This window comes from Salvelinus alpinus, chromosome 3 (assembly GCF_045679555.1).
Source record: "Salvelinus alpinus chromosome 3, SLU_Salpinus.1, whole genome shotgun sequence".
Classification (NCBI taxonomy): Eukaryota; Metazoa; Chordata; class Actinopteri; order Salmoniformes; family Salmonidae; genus Salvelinus; species Salvelinus alpinus.
The window spans coordinates 26,914,296-26,939,793 of record NC_092088.1 but is presented as its reverse complement, the minus strand read 5'-3'; the positions used below and the strand labels follow the sequence as shown (position 1 = coordinate 26,939,793).

Sequence of the window (25,498 nt, the reverse complement as noted above, 5' to 3'; positions counted from 1 at the left end):
TCAAGCAGTGAATTTTAAACACAGATTCAATCACAAAGACCAGGGAGGTTTTCCAATGCCTCACAAAGAAGGGCACCTATTGGTAGATGGTTAAAAAAAGCAGGCATTGAATATCCCTTTGAGCATGGTGAAAGTATTAATTACACTTTGGATGGTGTATCAATACACCAAATCACAGATACAGGTGTCCTTCCTAACTCAGTTGCTGGAGATTAAGGAAACCGCTCAGGGACTTCACCATGAGGCCAATGGTGACTTTAACACAGTTCTAGAGTTTAATGGCTGTGATAGGAGAAAACTGAGAATGGATCAGCAACCTTGTAGTTACCAATACTAACCTAATTGACAGAGTGAAAAGAAGGAAGCCTGTACAGAAAACAAATATTCCAAAACATGCATTCTGTTTCCAGCAAGGCACTAAAGTAATACTGCAAAAAAATGTGGCAAAGCAATTAACTTTTTGTCCTGAATACAACATTTTATGTTTTGGGGAAAATCTAATACAACACATTACTGAGTACCACTCTCCATATTTTCAAGCATAGTGTTGGCTGCATCATGCTATCAAATCAGAATCAAATCAAATGTTATTTATCACATGCGCTGAATACAACTGGTATAGACTTTACAGTGAAATGCTTGCTTACGAACCTTTCCCAATGATGCAGAGTTAAAAAAATAATAACAACATTTTAAAATAGTAACCAACACAAGAGGAATAAAATAGAATACACAAGAATGGAGCTATATATAGTACCAGCTATATACCAGTACCAGATCAATGTGCAGAGGTACCTGAGGTAGATATGTACATAAAGGCAGGGTAAAGTGGCTGCGCATCTGGATAGATAATAAAATAAAGAACAGAGTAGCAGCAGCAAATTATGAGTGTGTGTGCATGTTTGTTTGTGTTGTGTCGGTATGTGTGTGTGTGTGTGTGTGTGTGCGTGCGTGTGTGTGTGTGTATGTCGTGTTGGAATGTGTGAGGGATTTGTGTGGGAGTGACAGTGTAGTGTGTGTGTGAGTGAGTGAGTGTCTATGTATATATGGTATGTATATAATGCCTAGTGAGTGTGTGTAGGGTCAGTGCAGATAGTTTGGGTACCATTCATTGACTGTTGACTATTTAGCAGTCTGGCTATTTAGCGGTCTTATGGCTTGGGGGTAGACGCTGTCTTGGAGCCTGTTGTTCCGAGCACTGATGCTCCGGTACTGTTTACCGGACAGTAGCAGAGTGAACAGTTTATGGCTTGGGTGGCTTAAGTCTTTTGTCGGGCCTTCCTCTGACACCGCCTGATATAGAGGTCCTGGATGGCAGGTTTGGGAGTTCTGCATCGCTGGTCAGCTCATGGCTGGGTTTCCCTTCATAATCCGTTATCGTCTGCAAGCCCTGCCACATGCGGTGAGCATCGTAGCCGGTGTAATAGGTTTCCACCTTCCTCCTATATTGTCCTTTTGCATGTTTGATGTCACGTCGGAGATCGTTGTCGGATTTCTTGTATGCGTCCATGTCAGTGTCCTGTTTAGTGTAAGTGGATAGCTCTAGCCTTTAGCCCACAGTGGGTGTTGCCTGTAGTCCATGGTTTTTGGTTGGAACACGTTCTTATAGTCACTGTGGGGATGACATCGTCTATGCAGTTATTGATGAAACCCGTGACTGTTGTGGTAAACTCCTCAATGTTATTTTTTCAATGTTTTTTTATTTAACCTTTATTTAACTAGGCAAGTCAGTTAAGAACAAATTATCAGATGAATCCTGGAACATATCCCAGTCTGTACTAGCAAAAAAAAAATGGTAGACTCGAGTCTGCTTTGTCCGCGAATCAGTGGTACTTCCTGTTTGAGCTTTTGTTTGTAAACAGTATGCAGGAGAATGGAGTCATGGTCAGATTTGCCGAAGGGAGGACGAGGGAGGGCCTTGTACGCGTTTCTATGGGCGACCCTAGTGACCCTAGTGGCACAAGACCCTTTAGCGACCCTAGTGGTGTTGGTATAATCGTTAAGGACTGGAGAGTTTTTCAGGAGAAAAATTAAATGGAAAGGAGCTAAGCAGAGGCAACATCCTAGAAGAAAACCTGGTTCAGTCTGCTTTCCATCAGACACTGGGAGATTAATTCACCTTTCAGCAGGACAATAACCTAAAACGCAAGGTCAAATCTACACTGGAGTCGCTTACCAAGAAGACAGTGAATCTTCCCGGCTGGCCAAGTTACAGTGTTGACTTAAATCTGCTTGAAAATCTATGGCAAGACATGACAATGGTTGTCTAGCAATGATCAACAACCAATTTGACAGAGCTTGAAGAATTTTGAAAATAATAATGGGCAAATGTTGCAAAATCCAGGTGTGGAAAGCTCTTAGAGTCTTACCCAGAAAGACTCACAGCTATAATAGCTGCAAAGGTGATTCTAACATGTATTGACTCATGGGGATGAATTCTTATCCAATGAAGATATATTAGTGTTTTATCTTTCATGTGTGTGTTTTATGGCTTGTTTCATCTGTGTGTAATTCTGTGGACAGAAAATCCGCTCAGTGATTGACATGGAGACACAGGGGGTTCCTGAGGAGCTGTCTCTCTCCTTCAACGCCACCTGTCTCAATGGAGAGGTCATCCCTGGCATAAAGTCCTGCTCTGGACTCAAAATAGGAGACACGGTAAGAGGGCTTTTTCTCCGATCACTTCATCTTTCCTTATTTTTTCTCATTTTCCTGAGAGGTCATCCCTAGCCTATACACTCCTGCTCTCGACTTCAAATAGGAGACATGGTACTCACCGGGGCCCTTAACAAATGATGTTGTTTTTTTAAGCCATCCTCAATCCCCACTTTACTGACGACCTTATATGGGAGAAATTACCAGCAATAACAGCCAGTCTCTCTCTCTCTCTCTTCCTCTTTCTCTCTCTCCTGCCCATGGCTACCCTGTTTGAATACTTAAAAAAATACACATTTCCTTCCTCCCTTCCTTGAAGTATTCACTGATCTAACCCAAATTGATAGATTAGGAAGGGTACCATTAAAACACTTTCACCTATCTAGTCATGTCAGATCAACGATTACTTCAAGGAAGGGACGAAGGAAGGGTGTATTTTTTAAGAATTCAAACAGGGTCAAGGACCTCTATACTCTCTTGTATCACTCCATCCTTCTTATTATTTCATTTTCTTGAGAGGTCATTTTGGATCTGCATGCGCTCCTCCAGGGAGCTTGCTTCCTTCCCACTTCTATTCTCTCTACTTGTTTTATTTGTTTATTCCTATTATGAGGGAGGGGGTACGTTGCTCTCTTTCGCCTTTTCTTTTGATGGGTGTGTTACTAACTGGTGTGTGTGTGTGTCTGTGTGTGTCTGGGCCCGGCACCAGCCCGTTTCCTGTACATTTCCCCAGTGCTCTGACTCACTCGTGCCAGCCTCATGATCCATGTCCAACTGTCTAGCTTGGAACAGTCACACACGCACACTCGCATGTGGAGGGGATCAGTCATATGCACACAGAAAACATCTGAAAAAAGAAATGTGTGTGTACACACTGCTCATATACTCATAGACACCCTCATAGACACACACCCAAGACCAGGGTTGGGCAGTAACGAATGACATGTAATCCGTAACATGTAAGGGATTACAAAAAAACGGTAACTGTAATCCGTTACGTTACCAGCAAAAATATTGTAAACAGATTACAGATACTTTTGAAAAACTAGATGATTACTTTGAGGATTACTTTTAAATTCAGAAAGGAGGTTTGACACTTCTCTGTTTTCCTCAAACAAGTCAGAGACCACTATAGTGACACACCCAATGGGTTTGATCAATCGCGGGCGAAGAGCAGGAATAGGCTTTTGTAGGCTACAGTCCAAGCTATGTCTTCCAATGGTACGACTGCTGACGGCTTCCAAAGATCTTCCAACTTGAATAAACGCTTGGAGGTAAGGATGACAGCAGTGGTGTAGTCTACGGCGATACGGATATCACTTATTATTGTTATCTACATTGCAAATTGGTGTGAATCCCACTGCTGCTCTCTCATTTAGCTATTTGCCCCTTACGGATTGTGGTTGTTGTGAATGGCTGTTCACAAATCTAAATGTGTATTTGAACCCAATAGTGGTTGATTTCAAGAAGTTTAAGCTGCCTATCAATCATTGTTTTTGAAACCAGTGGACAGCCAGTGAAAAATACACTCTTGCAACAGATGCACAGTGCGGAACCCAGCCTATGGAATAAAATTGTGGCTTTTATTGCTCAATCTAATTCATGCTGACAAACAAATGACATCCATAGGCCTAACAGACACATGCTCAAACTCGCACACTTAAAGGGGCAATCTGTAGTTGTGACATCCATTTTTGTACATACAGTTGAAGTCGGAAGTTTACATACACCTTAGCCAAATACATTTAAACTCAGTTTTTCACAATTACTGACATTTAATCCTAGTAAAAATTCCCTGTTTTAGGTCAGTTAGGATCACCACTTTATTTTAAGAAATGTCAGAATAATAGTAGAGAGAATTATTTATTTCAGCTTTTATTTCTTTCATCACATTCCCAGTGGGTCAGAAGTTTACATACACTCAATTAGTATTTGGTAGCATTGCCTTTAAATTGTTTAATTTGGGTCAAACATTTCGGGTAACCTTCCACAAGCTTCCCACAATAAGTTGGGTGAATTTTGTCTCATTCTTCCTGACAGAGCTGATGTAACTCAGTCAGGTTTGTAGGCCTCCTTGCTCGCACATGCTTTTTCAGTTCTGCCCACAAATGTTCTATAGGATTGAGGTCAGGGTTTTGTGATGGCCACTCCAATACCTTGACTTTGTTGTCCTTAAGCCATTTTGCCACAACTTTGGAAGTATGCTTGGGGTCATTGTCCATTTGGAAGACCCATTTGCGACCAAGCTTTAACTTCCTGACTGATGTCTTGAGATGTTGCTTAAATATATCCACATTATTTTCCTACCTCATGATGCCATCTATTTTGTGAAGTGCACCAGTCCCTCCTGCAGCAAAGCACCCCCACAACATGATGCTGCCACCCCCGTGCTTCACGGTTGGGATGGTGTTCTGCAGCTTGCAAGCCTCCCCCTTTTTCCTCCAAACATAACGATGGTCATTATGGCCAAACAGTTCTATTTTTGTTTCATCAGACCAGAGGACATTTCTCCAAAAAGTACGATCTTTGTCCCCATGTGCAGTTGTAAACCGTAGTCTGGATTTTTGATGCCGGTTTTGGAACAGTGGCTTCTTCCTTGCTGAGCGGCCTTTCAGGTTATGTCGATATAGGACTCGTTTTACTGTGGATATAGATACTTTTGTAAATGTTTCCTCCAGCATCTTCACAAGGTCCTTCACTGTTGTTCTGGGATTGATTTGCACTTTTCGCACCAAAGTACGTTCATCTCTAGGAGACTGAACGCGTCTCCTTCCTGAGCGGTATGATGGCTCCGTGGTCCCATAGTGTTTATACTTGCGTACTATTGTTTGTACAGATGAACGTGGTACCTTCAGGCATTTGGAAATTGCTCCCAAGGATGAACCAGACTTGTGGAGGTCTACAATTTTTTTCTGAGGTATTGGCTGATATTTTTTGATTTTCCCATGATGTCAAGCAAAGAGGCACTGAGTTTGAAGGTAGGCCTTGAAATACATCCACAGGTACACTTCCAATTGCCTCAAATTATGTCAATTAGCCTATCAGAAGCTTCTAAAGTCATGACATAATTTTCTGGAATTTTCCAAGCTGTTTAAAGGCACAGTCAACGTAGTGTATGTAAACTTCTGACCCACTGGAATTGTGATACAGTGAATTATAAGTGAAATAATCTGTCTGTAAACAATTGTTGGAAAAATGACTTGTGTCATGCACAAAGTAGATCTCCTAACCGACTTGCCAAACTACAGTTTGTTAACAAGACATTTGTGGAGTGGTTGAAAAACTAGTTTTAATGACTCCAACCAAAGTGTATGTAAACTTCTGACTTCAACTATATATATATATATATATATATCCATTGATTCTTGAAGAATATAACTTAGAAATGCCTCATGATTTTAGTTCAACTGTCACACTCCATAAGAACCCAAAATTTAAGCTTGTTTTTCTCCAATGTTTGTAAACATTGTAAATGTAAACAAACTCTGTATAGCCTCATAACATGGTTAAAACAATCATTTTAATATCATGGATGGTCAGTCCTTCCATCCATAGCTCTATCTATTAATCTGAGAGTGGTTACATTTCTCCAGACCCATCCCTCAGCATTTATCAAAACAGAGGTGGGGTGTCCGTTTTGTTATCGTTTCATCTGTGGATTTGCCCTTTAAACAGCTGCATATTATCAAGATATCAAAGTGTCACCAACAAAAAGGTAAACAACAGGCCTATTGCAAATGTAGCATATGGCATTCATCTTTCACATGTAAATAGCACTTTCAGTAGTGCTCAAAGCATGCCATTCCATGAGCACAGCATTTATTTTTCAACTCGAATCAATGAGCCTAATCTGTCCTCCATGACAACAAAATTATAAACAACAGAGTAGGGCTGAATACACAAATCCTTAGTTTTGGGGTTATGCTCAGGTAAAACAATTTGGCTAATCTATACTTCCATATTTCCAAATTTAGCATCCATATATGGCCAGCTATGTAAACTTAAAAATGGATTTATCCTGCAATAGATGTGGTTCAATTGATAACATAAATTTTTTACTTCTTCTAATGCCTCTTAAGGGGAAAGTAATCTAAAAGTAACTGAATGTAATCAGATTACGCTACTGCGTTTGGTTAATCCAAAAGTTATGTTACTGATTACAATTTTGGACAGGTAACTAGTAACTGATTACATTTAGAAAGTAACCTACCAAAACCCTGCCCAAGACACACACTTTACTGACCTACATCCCCTTCTCTAGAACCACATATTCACATTACACATTCCTCCTGTGTGCTACCCATCTACTCACTGCACTAACCTCTTCTACCTCCACACCTCCACCCTTCTACTCCTCCACCCAGGTCTCCTTCAGCGTGGAGGCGCGGGCGCGCGGCTGCCCCAAGGACAAGCGCAAGACGTTCGTCATCAAGCCTGTGGGCTTCAAGGACTCTCTGACCGTCACTGTCACCTTCGAGTGCGAGTGCAAGTGCCAGGCCCACGCCGAGCCACTCAGCCCTGTCTGTAACAATGGCAACGGCACCTACGAGTGTGGCATCTGCCTGTGTGACCCGGGGCGACTGGGGCCGCGGTGCGAGTGTGCCGAGGGTGACTACAGCACCACGGAACAGGACCGGTGTAGTGTCCCCTCCACCGTGGGCATTGGGGGTGCAGGGGGTCCTGGGGCAGCGGTGTGCACTGGGAGGGGCGACTGCGTGTGCGGGCAATGCGTGTGCCACAGCAGCGACTTTGGCAAGGTGTGGGGCAAGTTGTGCGAGTGCGATGACTTCAACTGCCTGCGTTACAAGGGCGAGCTGTGCTCAGGTGAGAGGAGAGGGAGGGAGGGAGGGTTTTCAAAGTGCTTAGTGCCTATAACTACAGCCCAGACTTGTTGCTGGTGTGGTCTGGCCACGTGTTTACATTTAAGTTAGCTGGGAAATTAATTTCTGGCAAGTTCTATAAATGTATAGGTATTTCAGTGTTTGTGGCCTACAATCTTTCATCACAATCTGACCTTTAATAATTACCTTTAGACAACTTCTGTAACACTTTTTCCCCCCCAAGATTAACTTCTCAAAACAAATTCAGTTGTTTCTGTCAGAGTTTCTGGGGGAAAATCTGTGAGCTTTTTCCAGGCCAGTACTAGCCATCCTCAATCCTCACCTTACTGAAGACCTCATATGGGAGGAATTACCAACAATAACAGCCAGCCAGACTCTCTCTCTCTCACGCTCTCTCTCTGTCTGCCCCTGTTCTGCCCAGGGCTAAGGGCTAGCTCCATTCACAACAAACATGTGGCTCTGTGCTGTGAGCTGCGGCTGTGTGGGCTAAGACATGCGTTCGACTGGTGTGTTTGTGTTTGAGCTGAGCTACTGAGGTAATGATAGAACAAGTGCCTGCCAAGCTCCGACTTTGCATATGTCACGGAGAAAGAACAAGTAGTTAAAGGTTTATTGTTTGTGTGAAAGTAGTTAGTGTGGGTTGCGTTTTAGCTAATAAGGCTAATCAGGGGGTCTTACATGCTTATGTATACATTATAACTGCACCACAAGTTTAAGTAAGCTTTAAATAATGTGTTAACAGTAGTTCTTACAGTAAGTAGTTAGTGTGGTGTGAATTTGAGCTCAAGTTTGGGTGGTTCAACGAAAGCAAATTTCTAGTGTATGACCATCCTTAGAGTTTCGCTCTAATGCTAGAGGTCATTAACTGTAAGCGATGCCAGAGTGGGTGCCTTGTGAGGTAAGGCAACAAGGCTGCTGAACACAGGGAACACATGTAAAGCCTACATTATCTGTGCCCCTGTCAAATAGTGGATTAAGGCCTTCTGTAATGCTGGATTTTGGGTACTGTAAATCTATTCACTTAGTGCTCTGATAACTCTTAATTCAAAGCGTTACATCCACTGAAATCCACTCACAAGCACTATGTCACTAGCTTGTATCCCATATTCCTGTATCCCCTCATAACCATCATCATCACTGCAAGACATGTACCCTGCCTGCTTAGTTGTACATTCACCCTCTCCAATCCAATTCTCACAACCTTATTTGCTCTATTCCCCAAAGTGCAATGATGATTGAGAAAATACCTCTCTGCTTTGTCATTGGCTGATGCTGTCATAGAGCTAAAAATAAACCTGGTCTGGTAAAAGGGGCCTGAGGTAACGAGCTGGAAATGCAGTTGATGTGTGTGTGTGTGTGTGTGTTATGTATTGTTCAGAGTGGGAAACAATGCCCACATAACATAGTTTTAGAGAGAAGCAGTTAGAGAATGGCATAATGACAGGAGAGTGGTGGTTGGAAGGCTTGTGGTTTCCTTAATGTTTGTTTTTGACAAGTCATTTTGTTATCCAGGCGGTTCACTCACTTGCTCCCATTGTTTTCCTGTCCTATCGTTTATCTGGAGTCTGGTTTGTGGTGATAAACCAACAACAGCAGATGTATGTTCTGCACTGTAACTGTCTTACTGGCACTGGGTCCAAAAAAACACACACATATACATGCACGCGCACACACACGCATGCACACACAGGCTAAAAAAGCACCCAGACACCGCTGACACACCATATTTTATGTTCTAGAGATACAACAATGGAATTAGTTCCACTTCCAGCGCTCCAACTATTACAGAAACAGGACTTGCTACTTCCCAGTATTTGACTTAAAATTCCTGGAATTCCTCACCATTCCAATCCCTTTTTTCCCCTGACGGATTTAGGGTGGATGAGCGATTTTTGATAACACCCAAGTATGCTTTATAGGGTTCAATGAACTTCGTACAAAATGGTACCCTATTCCCTATTGAGTGCACTACTTTTGACCAGTGCCCACTTTTGACCGGGGCCCATAGGGCTCTGATGAAAAGTAGTGCACTATATAGGGAATAGGGTGCCATTTGGAAAATAGACAATGTGTGTGGAATGTATGGCAAATCTCCTTATGTAATCAATGATTTATCAAATATGTTGTCAAGAGATTGGAAATGCAAATAGATTGTTGATGAAATGACTGTATTCAACATGGTTCAGAAATAGTGTTCATTCGTACCAATCTCTAATGTCACATCCACTGGGATTGATCAAAAAGTGCACAGAAATATTATAAACTTCTGTAAATATATTATAGGAAGAATACATTTGAGACTATAGTCACCTGAACGATTACCCATGTTTTGACTTTCTCCGCCCCTCTCAACTTTCCACCCTTCCTTCTCCCTCAACCCTACTCACCTTTCTCCACTCTCCTCTCTCACCTTCCTGTCTTTGCTATACCCTCTTCTTCTTCTCTTCCCTCTATTCTTCCCTCACCCCCATCACCCATATTTCTGCATCCTCTCTATCCTCCTCCCCTCTTCCTTACTTCCTTCTTTCCTTCCCTCTCGCTCTCTCCTCCCCAGGCCACGGCACCTGTGACTGTGGGTTCTGCCAGTGTGACTCGGACTGGCAGGGGGAGAACTGTAACTGCTCCCGCCGTACTGACACCTGTATGTCCAGCCTTGGCCTGCTGTGTAGTGGCCGGGGCCAGTGTGTGTGCGGGGCCTGCGAGTGCACCCAGCCGGGGGCCTACGGGGCCACGTGCGACAAGTGCCCCACCTGCCCCGATGCCTGCACCATGAAGAAGTGAGTGTGGTATCCACACACACAAAGAAAAGGTCTACAGTGTTGTACCTAAGAAAAAGTACTGTACAGTTCAACTCAGACTAAACTGACTCACAGACAGTTGAGTCATTGAATAATTGTAATAATGTAATTGCCTCGTGTTGAGAAGAACGTGAGTAATAGATGCTGACGCGTGTGTGTGTGTGTGTGTGTGTGTGTGTGTGTGTGTGTGTGTGTGTGTGTGTGTGTGTGTGTGTGTGTGTGTGTGTGTGTGTGTGTGTGTGTGTGTGTGTGCGGACTGGTACAGAGAGTGTGTGGAATGTAAACATTTCAAGCGAGGGAAGCTGTTTGATGACAACACCTGCACCCGCATCTGCAGAGACGAGATTCAGCTAGTGGACGACCTTGGTAAGACAAATCCATTTCAAATCCAATTTGATTTAAATATCCCTACATTCACAAAGTACTTTACAGTAACCCAACCTTGACCCCCAAAGCAAGCAGCAGCACAGTAGTAAGGCAAAACTCCCTAGAAGGAAGAAACCATGAGTGGAACCAGACTCAGAGGTGGGGCCCATCCTCCTCTGACTGTGCCAGGTCGAAGTTTGGAGTACAAATGACCGGCTAGTCCACACAGTTCACAGCATATGTGACCAACAAAGCCAAATGGTTGTCCATTTAGGCAAATAAGACACCAAATCATTGACTAAAAAACACGCTTCAAACCACCTCTGTTGAATATCCAACACGAATACCCAAATGAACATCATGACGCTGTCTTGAGATTGTCACTAGCATGACACTATTTACAGTCAAGATGGCTGACATTGTATCAAGATGATTCCCTACTCCTTCTCTCTGCCTCCCAGAGTTCCATGATAAAAATGCTGTGAACTGCACCTATAAGGATGAGGATGACTGTGTGGAGCGCTTCCAGTATTATGAGGACGCCAGTGGCAAGTCCATCCTATTTGTGGTCAAAGAGCCTGGTAAGAATCATACACACACACATGCACACACACATATTTGAGGACATCTTTTGTGCTCACAAAATGCAAAATGTTTTTTTCCAAAATGCTAAACTTCAGATTTTAGTAGAAGTGTGTTTGAACTAAAAAACGAATGTTTTTTATGTATTATTTTATTTACCAAATGTAAAAGTCACCACAAGACACTACAACCACAAACCAACACATCCAGGCCCACTCTCTTTGGAGCCTCGTGTTGAATCAGTGCTCCCTTTTGATCCCACCTACCCCCATCCATCGCCATCCATCCCCATCCATCCATCTGCTTGTTAAGCGGCCATGTTGAAAGAGTCGTCGGTTGCAAAAAGCTGTTAACAGCCAGAGCCCGCAGAGAAAGCCTGTCCCTGGGCCTGCTTTTAGTGGACCCACGTGTGGACCCTACCTTATAAAAAGACGCTCGTAAACAAGCACCCGGCTCCCGAGGAACTCGCTGACGCTTCACAATCCTCTGGGGAGGAAGGAGGGATGAGGGATAGAGAAGTGGGGTGGGGGGTGGGGGGTAGTGGTGGGGGGGAGGGAGGGAGGGGGAGAGAGAGACAAAGAGAGAGAGAGAGGGGGGGGGGTAGTGGTAGGAGAGAGAGAAAGAGAGAGAGAGAGAGAGCAAAATGGAAAACACTAAACAGAAACAGCCATGTTGAACCTGCCTCAAATAGTCGTCAAAAGTATTTTGGGTTGTTTTAGGTTTAGTTGATGTGTAGGGCCTGCCAGAACTGGAATTCCTGAAGTCCAACTCACATAAGCAGAGGTAGAATAAACAAACCTTTGGTTAGCACAAAATTACTATATCCTTCACTTTCTATGTGTACACTCAAAAAGGTGCTATCTAGAACCTAAAAGGGTTCCATAGCTGTCTCCATAGGAGAACCCTTTGAAGAACCCTTTTTTGTTACCGGTAGAACCCTTTTGGTTCCAGATAGAACCCTATTGGGTTCCATGTAGAACCCTTTCCCCAGAGGGTTCTACATGGAAGCCAAAAGAGTTCGACCTGTAACCATAAAGGGTTCTCCTATGGGGACAGCTGAAGAACCCTTTTGGAACCCTTTTTTTCTAAGATTGTATACTCATACGGTATATATTGCCATAAACAAGGCGTGTTTACAATCTGAAACATCATCCCATACACAATCGGTACAGACTCATACGTTTTATAAACAGACACAAATGAAACCCGAGCCTGGTCCCAGATCTGCTTGGGCTGTGTAGCAACGCCTATGTCAATAGTGTAGGAGTTGACTATACAGCACAGACAGATCTGAGACCAGGCTAAATAAAACCAACTTGTGGAATCAAAATGTATTCTGATGAGGAGTCGGGGATCATATCACCCATTCAAAGCCATACAAAGACACTTGAAATGCTAGAATGGGGTAAGACTTACTTCTTTAAGTCGTGACGCGGCACAACAAAAAAATAACTTTTAACCAGTGTAACTATGTCCAATATTTAAAATCATATCCTATAATCATATCCTAACAATGTCCAGGCTCATCTTATTAGACCATGAAGATGGGATGATGGATAGAGCAGTGAGATAAGAGAAGTGAGTAGGAGAGGTAGAGCGACAGGAAATTGAGTTAGAGCAAGGGAGGTATAGAATGAGAAGAATGATGCATAGAGGGGAGGGAAATCGGAAAGGTGGGAGCAAAGAAGTTGCTTTGATGTAGCTGTAAAAGTACACCCATGCCTGCTTCCTCGGGAATGTTGCGCAACAAACGCGCGCGCACACACACACCCACAAACAAACGCACAGACACACACACGGATGGACCCAAACGAGAGACCAGAATGAGGGAGAGTAGGTATAACTCATCTGGTATAGGTCATCCCTTCCTCATGTTCATCACCAGCCGTTTCGCTATGTAAGGGATAATCAAGGAGGGGCTATGCGTTCTATGGAAAATCATGCACGACGTGGAAGGTGTGTTCCACGAGGCGCTAGCGTAGTGGCACTAACCTTCCACGGAGTTGCATTATTTTCCAGAGAACGCATAGAGCCACGAGTTGATTATCCCCGGGTATAATTTAACACATTTACTGCTAGAAATGTGTTCAGTTGCCGGTAGAAATGTGTTCAACATCCACTGAAGTAGCTAACTTGCAAGTTTACTAGATCGCTACAGTAGTTGCCTTGGTAACCAAACAAACAGACTTGCTAGTTTAGCTAACCAAACCATAAATCCTAGTTTACTGTTATGAAAATATAATTCAACAATGCCCATAATGTTTTCGATTCAACTTTGAGTTCGACCTGTAAAAAAAGCAGCTCAAACAAAGAACATGTAAGAATGAACTTCACAGCCATTGAATTAGACCGTGCATTATTTAAGTGATAATGCCTGAGAAGCTGGTGTTTGAAGGATATACGGTGCATTCGGAAAGTATTCAGATCCCTTAACTTTTTCCACATTTTGTTACGTTACAGCCTTATTCTAAAATTGAATAAATAGTTTTTTTCATCAATCTACATACAATACCCAATAATGATAAGGCAAAAACAGGTTTTTAGAAATGTTTGCACATTTATAAAGAAAAAAAAATGGAAATATCACATTTATAGAAATATTTACTATGTTGAAGAACCTTTAGCAGCGAATACAGCCTCAGGTCTTCTTGGGTATGACGCTATAAACTTGGCACACTTGTATTTGGGGGGTTTCTCCCATTCAACTCTGCAGATCCTCTCAAGCTCTGTCAGGTTGGATGGGGAGCGTCGCAGCTATTTTCAGGTTTCTCCAGAGATGTTCGATCGGGTTCAAGTCCGGGCTCTGGCTGGGCCACTCATGGACATTCAGAGACTTGTCACGAAGCCACTCCTGCATTGTCTTAGCTGTGTTCTTAGGGTCGTTGTCCTGTTGGAAGATGAACCTTCGCCCCAGTCTGAGGTCTGAGTGCTCTGGAGCAGGTTTTCATAAAGGATCTTTCTGTACTTTGCTCCATTCATCTTTCCCTCGATCCTCACTAGTCTCCCAGTCCCTGTTGCTGAAAAACATCCCCACAGCATGATGCTGGCACCACCATGCTTCACCATAGGGATGGTGGCAGGTTTCCTCCAGGCATGATACTTGGAATTCAGGCCAAAGAGTTCAATTTTTGGTTTCATCAGACCAGAGAATCTTGTTTCTCATGGTCAGAGTCCTTTAGGTGACTTTTGGCTAACTCTAAGCGGGCTGTCATGTGCCTTTTACTGAAGAATAGCTTCCTTCTGGCCACTCTACCATAACGGCCTGATTGGTGGAGTGCTGCAGAGATGGTTGTCCTTCTGGAAGGTTCTCCCATCTCCACAAAGGAACTCTGTCAGAGTGACCATCGGGTTCTTGGTAACCTCCCTGACCAAGGCCCTTCTCCCCCAATGGCTCAGTTTGGCCGGGCGGCCAGCTCTAGGGAGAGTCTTGGTGGTTCCAAACTTCTTCCATTTAAGAATGATGGAGGCCACTGTGTTCTTGGGGACATTAAATGCTGCAGGAATTTTTTGGGTACCCTTCCCCATATCAGTGCCTCGACACAATGTCTCAGAGTTCTACGGACCATTCCTTCGACCTCATGGCTTGCTTTTTGCTCTAACGTGCACTGTCAACTGTTGGACCTTTATATAGATGTAACAGATGTGAAATGGCTATCTAGTTAGCGGTGGTGCGTGCTAATAGCCTTTCAATCGGTGACGTCACTTGCTCTGAGACCTTGAAGTAGTGGTTCCCCTTGCACTGCAAGGGCCACGGCTTTTGTGGAGCGATGGGTAACGATGCTTCGTGGGTGACTGTTGTTGATGTGTGCAGAGGGTCCCTGGTTCGCGCGAGGGGACGGACTAAAGTTAAACTGTTACATTGATGCTGTTGACTCGGATCACTGGTTGCTGCGGAAAAGGAGGAGGTCGAAAGGGGGGTGAGTGTAACGGATGTGAAATGGCTATCTAGTTAGCAGTGGTGCGAGCTAATAGCCTTTCAATCGGTGACGTCACTCGCTTTGAGACCTTGAAGTAGTGGTTCCCCTTGCTCTGCAAGGGCCGCGGCTTTTGTGGAGCGATGGGTAACGATGCTTCGTGGGTGACTGTTGTTGATATGTGCAGAGAGTCCCTGGTTCGCGCCCGGGTCGGTGCGAGGGGACGGACTAAATTTGTACTGTTACATAGACAGGTGTATGCCTTTCCAAATCATGTCAAATCAATTGAATTTACCACAGGTTGACTCCAATCAAGTTGTAGAAACATCTCAAGGATGATCAATGGAAACAGGATGCACCTGAACTCAATTTCGAGTCTCATAGTGGGGTGGATTTCACCTGAATAAAGGATAAATAAAATGTACATCCCTTGGTTGCCCCTCTTCCCCCAGACTGCCCTAAGGGTCCAGACATCCTGGTGGTGCTGCTGTCCGTAGCCGGGGCCATCTTGGTTCTGGGTCTGGTCGGCCTGCTCATCTGGAAGCTGCTGGTCACCATTCATGACCGCCGTGAGTTCGCCAAGTTCGAGGAGGAGCGTGCTCGCGCCAAGTGGGATACGGTAAGAGGCTGCATCACATCCGGCCGTAAGTCCCATAGGGCGGCGCACAATTGGCCCAGCGTCGTCCGGGTTTGGCCGGAGTAGGCCGTCATTGTAAATAAGAATTTGTACTTAACTGACTTGCTTAGTTAAATAAAGGTTAAATGAAAAGAAAGAAAAAAAAGAGGGCACATGCACACACAATATTGTGCACACACACACTCTTGGCTTGCTAGGCTGAAACCAACCCATAGCCCATGGGTGTCCAACAACGCCAGTCCTGGGGAGCTGCAACCATTCAACTGGGCACAATCTTCCATTTAGAACACAAGTAGATTCATCGGATGTGGGATTCAATTAATCAGCCAGCTTTCTATACTTAATTTTGAATTTGAAGGTGTCACAGTGCAAGGCTATGAACTATCAGGTATACCATGGTGTCTACTGCTCCCCTACCATACAAGGCAATGTATTAAAGAAGGCAAGAATATCATACATATTTGTTCATTTGTGTTGTTGAAACTTCTATTGTTTGGTTGGAAGCATAGGTCGGGTCTCTCTCTCACTCTCTCTCTCCTACTCTCTCTCTCTCATTATGCTTTTTATGATTTTTTTTGCTGCAATGTTCCTCCCTATACAGAAATGAAAGGCAGCCTCCACTCCCCAGGGGTGGCTTGGTTGGCACTGAAATTAGCTAACGCTACTTAGCTTTTACAGGCAGTGGCAGGGGCTGCCTCACACACACACACTCTTCCCATCAGACGTCCCGTCCTGACCTCATCTGGAGTCCCTAATCCTGCGCATGGGATGCCAGATCTCCCATAATCCTCCTTGCTTAAATGTGCTCAATTTGTTGTAACTCGAGTGCCGGGCAGCATGTGAGCCACAGGAGTGGTAGGTGTACCATGTGTCTGAAGTAAGGCTACTGTTCAGAACTCGTCATAGAGCTCCTGAATTGAGGCCCACGTTCAACTTACGACCCACGTTCAAGTCAATTCAGGAATGGGTGGATCTTGAACTCTAATGCACGTTAATAAATTCCTGAAATAAATTTCAGTTCATCAACTGAATTGACTTGAGCTTAATTGTAGTTGACCCCATAACATTCATTCTGAAACTCTCTGTTTTGAATTGTAGGGCCATAACCCCCTGTACAAAGGAGCCACCTCAACCTTCACAAACATCACATACAGAGGCAACAAGGACTGATGGAAACCAGGATCACTGAAATGACTGCATCATTTGAAGAATCACTGAAATGACTGCATCATTTGAAGGATCATTAAAATAACTGCGTCCCATTGGATTCTTTCACTTTCCTCTGGAATGTTACGATTTCATGTGCTGACTCTACTGTCACAAGACGAAGATGTAATATTTGTGTAGTGGTTTGTTGTACATATGTATTTAAACGATACCAAATATGTTTTTCGGAGCCATTTCAACATTAACTACCATCAAGTTCTATCAAAATCCATAAATATAACTTAGGCTGTCCATTAATGAAAGTAAAGTAGGCTACATTGAGAGATAAATGTACGACAGTAGACGTGACTCAAGTAAGGCACATTACTTTCTTTAGTGACAGAGGAAAAGCGAAGGACAAATAGAATAGAAGAGGACTAGCCACCCCTCAGAGCCTGGTTCCTCTCTTGGTTTCTTCCTAGGTTCCTGCCTTTCTAAGGAGCTTTTCCTAGCCACTGTGCTTCTACATCTGCATTGCTTGCTGTTTGGGGTTTTAGGCTGGGTTCCTGTATAGCACTTTGTGACAACGGCTGATGTAAGAAGGGCTTTATAAATACATTTGATTGATTGACTGATAATGATACTCATAGCATACGCATGACATCGCTTACTCATCAGCTTATGTGAATTTCCTGTTTGTAAGAGTCTGGCATGATAAGCACATTGTCCAAATAACATTTCTGAGACATGTGGTTTAGCGATCTGTCACTTTGCTAAAACAGAAAAACGCCTTTGGGTTCTCTCGCATTCTCATTTCACAGATCAACAGTTTCCTTCAGCTGTTGACATTGACTTGCAACATATCTCTCAGATATGCCAAAAAATTATGCTTAAATGTTTTTACGTCAGCTTTGGTGTATATTATGATTCTATGTACCGCACATTGCCCGATATCCATAGCGTATTAGAGTAGGACTGCTGATCTAGGATCAGATCATAATGAATAAGATTACATGGATATGGGGAATCTGATCCTAGATCAGGACTCCAACTCTGAAATTATCTATTGGTAAAGAGGTGTGGAGTCTTTGTTTGTATGTGAAACCAGCACTGTCTTCTTACATTCCCAGTTATTGTCAATATAATGTTCAGCTATACCATTCTTCAGACACAACACCACAAATCATCTATCAATCACATGAAAACATTTACTCCTTTGGTGGAAGCATCATAATCAGTGTCTTGTATTCATAAATGTGACGTGTTATTAAGATATTTGTTCACTGTATATATTGTTGCACTTGTTTACTTTAATCAACTGCCCTTGTTGATTATGGGTCAGTTAAGCTGTCAATCATCTGTAAGACTTAACTTTAACTGGACCTCCAGCCAAGATTTCCCTGACTCCGGACACTGTTTTTATTTGCTCAAAACATCCCCATTACCAGAAAAGGAAGGAAGCACAGAGTACGCTCTTACTCTTACTATGATGACATCATTCCATATCAAATTCACAGGGTCTGCGTTGTAAAAAAAAAAAAAGAAGTAATTATTTTACATTGTTTTTCATATCCACTTTTGCAAGGGAAGCATTTAAATGAATAAATAATGGATACTGAATTTGTCTGATATCTATTTCTTATTATACACTGGGTGGTTCGAGCCCTCGAATGCTGATTGGCTGAAAGCTGGGGCGGCAGCGTAGCCTAGTGGTTAGAGTGTTGGACTAGTAACCACAAGGTTGCAAGATTAAATCCCCGAGCTGACAAGGTACAGCTGGGGCAGATCTGTCGTTCTGCCCCTGAACAAGGCAGTTAACCCACTGTTCCTAGGCCATCATTGAAAATAAGAATTTGTTCTTAACTGACTTGCCTAGTTAAATAAAGGTAAAATATTAGACCATATACCACGAGTGTGACAAAACATTTATTTTTACTGTTCTAATTACATTTATAACTAGTTTATAATAGCAATAAGGCACCTCGGGGGTTTGTGGTATATGGTTAAGGGCTGTAGCCAGTGTTGCATCATGCGGAAGAACCGCCCTTAGCTGTGGTATATTGGCCATATACCACATCCCCTCGGTCATTATTGCTTAAGTATGTAATTGTTGTAAAGTTAAATATACCAGAACACTGCATGCAAAATGATTGGCTACTGGGTTTTAAAGTTAATAACAACTTTCATATTGCGCTATGGAGAGTGCATGATTGGAATACTCAACAAAATAGTGTTTACAGAGTAAAACTAAATTAATATATTAGAAGTAGTATATTAGGTTGACTATGGTTTCTTGCAGTGTGTGAAGACTGTTGTCTTGTTCACCCCTGAAAGTGGGTTAGCAGTTTTGGTTAAATAAACCCCTCAATATTTTTTACTTGTGAGAGGGGCTTGTCAAAGAACCTTTCCTCCTCTTTGGGCTTCTGTTTCAGGAGCCAAAGTGAGGAGGCCAAGGGCCAGTTTGTTTAGCATATTATTCATATTGTGTTGAACAATGCTTCCCTCTTCTGGCCTGTATGCAAATTGCAGGCCTTTTGGTAGACACGTCGTGCACGACAGATAATTGCAATGACGGATGACCACCCCAAACCCTGGAATTAGTGATGTACTCAGTCCCAACCCCTGGAATCGATGTAATTAGTTAGTGACCACATTTACATGCACAACAATATCCCATTATTATTCGGGATAGGCCTACTCAAGTATTCTGTTTTTGAGTTTACACATAAACATAATACCCCGTTTACAATAAAAGGCGTGTATCCCGGTTATCAGAAACCGGGATAAAATGCCTGAGATATGCAGATTTTTCTACGGGATACTGTGGCATGTAAACATCTTATCCCGTTTCCTTTTGTTTTTCGTGGTCTGCGCAGAATCAGTTTCGCATATCATGGGTGTTGTGTGATGATATTTGGTAGGACATTTGTTTTTCAACTAAAGTTAGATACATGCGGCTTCCCTTCTGTCATAACTTGTTGCCCCAGAAGACTAAATAAAGTAGTGCTCACCAGAATAATGTCTTACATTGATAGAATTAATGCTTTAGTAGGTCTAATCTAATTTACACCGGTAAAGTTGTCCGTTTCGTTTAGGGACTGGGGAGAATGACTCCAAAACAGTGGAAAGATTGGCCCTGTGCAAAATGTCCAAATGTCATCAGCTTGACCAGTTTTTAGGAAATTAAAAGCAGAGAAAACGATGAAACACGTTTCTGATAAGACTTCGGTTCATCTTGGGTGCATACTTTATGTGGGTGAAATAGTTTCTGCTTGCATAACAGTTTCAAATATAACACATTACACTTGCATTCGTATTTTCTCAAGCATGATGAAAGAAATACATGTTGTTTCTCTACTCCTGTTCCCAAGGGGAGGGCATTTTAAAGCTGACATATTGAATTGTTTTAAGATGGTCATAATATGGATCATTTGGCTATTTGATTTTGAATTTTAGGACCCCTTTAGGTATCCTCCCCAAAAATAAAATAAAGTAATTTGATAAAATATTAATTTGGCCTTATACTACCATAGCCCATAGAAACGCATTGAATAACACATTCATAAATGGCACAAAAAAAGACAGTAAAAAAATAAATCATAAGGAACAAGCTTTTTAAGTGTCTGTATATCTAGGAGATATAAGAAAGATCAGGAAATATATATATACAGTACCAGTCAAAAGTTTGGACACACCTACTCATTCAAGGGGTTTTCTATATTTTTTATATTTTCTACATTGTAGAATAATAGTGAAGACATCAAAACTATGAAATAACACATATGCAATCATGTAGTAACCAAAAAAAGTGTGAAACAAATCAAAATATATTTTAGATTCTTCAAATTTGCCACCCTTTGCCTTGATGACAGCTTTGCACACTCTTGGCATTCTCTCAACCAGCTTCATGAAGTAGTCACCTGGAATGCATTTCAATAAACAGGTGTGCCTTGTTAAAAGTTAATTTGTGGAATTTCTTTCCTTCTTAATGGTTTGGATTCTCAGTTCATCTCGCTGACAGGAACAAACATCTCATAGGGAAGAAGAAGGGCGGGGGTATATGTTTCATGATTAACGACTCATGCTGTAATTGTAATAACATACAGGAACTCAAGTCCTTTTGTTCACCCGACCTAGAATACCATTAGAATTCTCTTCGATTATTGTCACAGCAGCATATATTCCCCCTCAAGCCAAAACCACGACGGCCCTCAAGGAACTTCACTGGACTTTATGCAAACTGGAAACCATATATCCTGAGGCTGCATTTTATTGTAGCTGGGGATTTTACCAAAGCAAATTTGAGGAAAAGGCTACCTAAATTCTATCAGCATATTGACTGTAGTACTTGCGCTGGAAAAACACTCGAACCATTGTTATTCCAACTTCCGGGATGCAAACAAGGCCCTCCCCCGCCCTCCTTTTGGCAAATCTGATCCACGACTCCATTTTGCTCCTCCCTTCATATATGCAGAAACTCAAACAGGAAGTACCCATGCTGAGGACTATTCAACACTGGTCTGAACAATCGGAATCCATACATCAAGATTGTTTTGATCACGCAGACTGGGATAAGTTCCGGGTAGCTCCCGATAATAGCCAATATCATATATATGTCATGCCTGCTCCCGCTCCCTCTCCCTGCCGCTCGAGGGCGCCAGGCTACCCGTCTTTACACGCACCTGTCACATCATTACGCGCAGCAGCGCTCATTGGACTCACCTGGACTCCTTCGTTCCTCGGTGGTGTTCCCTGTGTCCGTATTAATTGTTTTTATGTGTACCTGTCCAGACGCCGTTCCTGTTCTGTTTAGTGTCGTCAGTTATTAAACCTTCACTAACTGTACCTGCTTCTCATCTCCTGCGTTGATCCTTTCAGTATGGACGAGTACTTATGAAAAACAATGTAGCAATATATGAATGCAACGTTATTCTACATTTATCAACTGGGTTGAGTTTTGGAATGATATATACATTGTCAATGTCGTTTTCTTGACCTTATTACCGTTGTTGCTTACAGCCGATTTGATTGTACAGTTCAAACAAAGTGGTTGAAATTAATCAAATCTGGTGTAGAGATTGAGTGGGTTGTTTGTAGAAAGGGAATTCGAGGAATTGTTATGATTTTCCATACTTAGCTAAGTCAAGTTTTTTGAGCTGCACCAACTACTCCTGTTTATTTAGATCATGGACATGTAGCCTAGACCATGTCTGGAAAACTTGAGGAATGAGAATACAACTCTTTATAATGGCTTTTCCTGACAATTACGCTGGCATACGCTACGCTGTCTATGTGAATTAATGCTTACTGCTGTAGCACTTGGTTGACTGAGTCCCCCGTGTTATTTCTGCTTAAGACTCAACTTTCTGGCTTACCTGCCCTTATTAGGATCAGTTCCCTCCTCCATGGTGACCACGGGCCCCTCTTCAACTGCCTCTTCCATGGTGACCACGTTCACCTGGTTGGCTGGCTCACAAGCCGTTACTGAAAACCATGCTTACTATTAGGTAATACACTTTTGTGGTGGAAACAAGTGTCATATTTTTTTTTTAAACAAAATTACAAATGACACATACAACAGTATTTGCAATGGTTAAAATAATTTGGTTGCAAATGTGACTGAGGACATGTAGATGTAACGTTAGGGGAATGATGGGTGTGGAGTCAGGCGCAGAGAGCAGAAGTTTCACGGGAAAAAACGCTTTAATGTCCACAGTAAACAGGAACAGGTACAAAAATGGGTGAAGCCAAAACACAGGCGCAAACACAACCCAAAGACCACTGTTACATAAACCGGACAGCGAAAACCTAAAATCAACAATACACCTCCTACGTACAATAACAACAAGCCCGCACAAACACAAGCGGGCTAAACAAACTTAAATAGTACCCACCCCAAAAACCCAACAAGGAACAGGTGAAACCAATTAGACAAAAACAAACGAAAAGGAAAAAGGGATCGGTGGCAGCTAGTAGACCGGCGACGACGACCGCCGAGCGCCACCCGAACAGGAAGGGGAGCCACCTTCGGTGATATTCGTGACAGTAGAGACTTGTTAGGCTACTAATTTTCAATAATCACATATGACCACAAAGGTCTGCGTATGACCAGTTACAGTAAAATAATGTGGTTTCAAATTGACTGGCTATATGTCTACATCTGTCACGCCCTGGCCTTAGTATTCTTTGTTTTCTTTATTATTTTAGTTAGGTCAGGGTGTGACATGGGGTATGTTTGTGTTTTGGGTGTTTATTATGGTAAAGGGGGTGTTGGTTTTAGTGTATGGGTTTGTGTTGAGTGTATGTGTCTAGGATTGTCTATGGTTGAGTGTAGGTGTTTAGGAAAGTCTATGGTTGCCTGATTTGGTTCTCAATCAGAGACAGCTGGTTATTGTTGTCTCTGATTGGGAGCCATATTTAAGGTAGCCATAGGCTTTAGGTGTTTGTGGGTAATTGTCTATGTTGAACGTTTGTAGCCTGTGTGTGTGTGCACAACGTTTATAGCTTCACGGTCGTTTGTTTAGTTTGTGTATAGTGTTCGTTTCATGTTTTCTCTCTTTTGAATAAAAGAAGATGTTCTTTTCACGCGCTGCGCCTTGGTCCTCCGTCTCTCCTCCACACGATCGTGACAACATCATAGAAAATCTACATACATCATGGGAATTAGAATTACTAGTGATACCACTGGGATTCTGGGAAAAATAAAAAGCCTATTATGACAAACACAGGTGGAGATTCCAGCACTCTCCTGGTGCTTACAGTATTACAGCAAAGACATAATTTCAGAATCAACTTTTCACGGTGGTGTAAAGTACTTAAGTAAAAATAAAGTACTACTTTAAGTAGTTTTTGGGGGAATCTGTACTTTACTTGACTATTTATATTTTTGACAACTTTTGCTTTTACTTTACTACATTCCTAAAGAAAATAATGTACTTTTTACTCCATACATTTTCCCTGACACCCAAAAGTACTTGTTACATTTTGAATGCTAGCAGGACAGGAAAATGGTCTAATTCACACACTTATCAAGAGAACATACGTGGTCATCTCTATTGTCTCTGATCTGGCCGACTCACTAAACACAAATGCTTCACTTGTAAATGATGTAAATGATGTATGAGTGTGCCCCTGGATATCCGTAAATAAAAAAACAAGAAAATGCTGACGTCTGGTTTGCTTCATATAAGGAATGTTTAATAATTGATATGTTTACTTTGACTTTTGATACTGAAGTATATTTTAGCAATTACATTTACTTTTAATACCTAAGTATATTTAAAACCAAATACTTTTACTCAAGCATTATTTTACTGGGTGAATTTCACTTTTACTTGAATCCTTTTCTATTAAGGTATCTTTACTTTTACTCAGGTATGACAATGGCGTACTTTTCCCACCACTGACTGTTCATTAATTTCAATAGCAATTGAACAAATTTAAGGATTGTTCACACGCAAAAAAATATACAACTTCAGCCAATATTTACTCACTATAGATTTGATATATTTTAAGTGTCGTTGTTATAGGTGAGTGCATGATCCACTCCAAAAGCATGTGAGAATGCAAGTCAACTGTTAATCAACTGTTGCTTACTATCATTCACACCTGTGCCAAGGACCAGAATCTCTGTTCTACTCCTCTAGCCAGCACCTCGCCTAATGAAATGTGTGTTTCTTCCAAAAACTTGGTCCTGATTACTATCATTCACACCTGTGTCTCACTCTAGATAACTGATGCCTGAAACCAGAGAAACAGACATACACTGAAGATGGTGGAGACTGAAATGTTTGTGTAAGTTTTCCCCCTGCCTACTGAAAAGCAAAAAAACACAAGAGGAAGTTCGGATGTTTTGTATATTTTTGTGTGCAAACCACCTTTTATTTTTTGGACTTCGTTGTAATATTGGTTTAAAACACCAACATTTTGAGTTTGAGCGCGATGGTACTTGCTTTCTTAAAAACATGCTTTTTCTTCATAAAAATACTTCACTCATGCGCTGCTTATTCGGCTAGAGTAGCATCATTGGTTACAAATTAAGTAAATAATATTTGTGTTAATCTGCATCCATCCCTTGTGGGACTTTATTTGACTCCCTTAGAGTCATATGATGATGTTTGTAAAATGCTATGTTCTCATTGCAATATGACACTAAGTTGCATATAAAACAGTGAGAACACCTTCCTAATATTGAGTTGCACTTGCACTAGCTCCCCACCCCTGCCTCCTTTGCCCTCAAATCAGCCTCCATTTGTCGGGACTTGGATTCTACAAGGTGTCGAAAGAGTTCCACTGGGATGCTGGCCCATGTTGTCGCCAATGCTTCCCACAGTTGTGTCAAGTTGGCTGGATGTCGTTTGGGTGGTGGATCATTCTTGATACACATGGGAAACTGTTGAGTGTGAAAACCCCAGCAGCGTTGCAGTTCTTGACACACTCAAACCGGTGCTCCTGTCACCGACTACCATATCCCATTCAAAAGCACTTAAATATTCTGTCTTGCCCATTCACCCTTAATGGCACACATACATACACAATCCATGTCTCAATTGTCTCAAG

General features: G+C 42.2%; 1 protein-coding gene across 2 annotated transcripts in view; it reads left to right on the top strand.

Moving 5' to 3' along the window:
- Positions 1-18,559, top strand: part of LOC139570461 (integrin beta-3-like) — a 33,605-nt gene extending 15,046 nt beyond the window's left edge. For both annotated transcript variants that reach the window (XM_071392347.1, XM_071392349.1), the window contains 7 exons: positions 2,524-2,658; positions 7,020-7,479; positions 10,051-10,273; positions 10,560-10,660; positions 11,122-11,241; positions 15,609-15,775; positions 16,892-18,559. In XM_071392347.1, the coding sequence (XP_071248448.1) occupies positions 2,524-2,658; positions 7,020-7,479; positions 10,051-10,273; positions 10,560-10,660; positions 11,122-11,241; positions 15,609-15,775; positions 16,892-16,963 (1,278 nt within the window). In that variant the 3' untranslated portion in view covers positions 16,964-18,559. The remainder of the gene's footprint in view (positions 1-2,523; positions 2,659-7,019; positions 7,480-10,050; positions 10,274-10,559; positions 10,661-11,121; positions 11,242-15,608; positions 15,776-16,891) is intronic.
- The last annotated feature ends 6,939 nt before the right edge of the window (positions 18,560-25,498 follow it).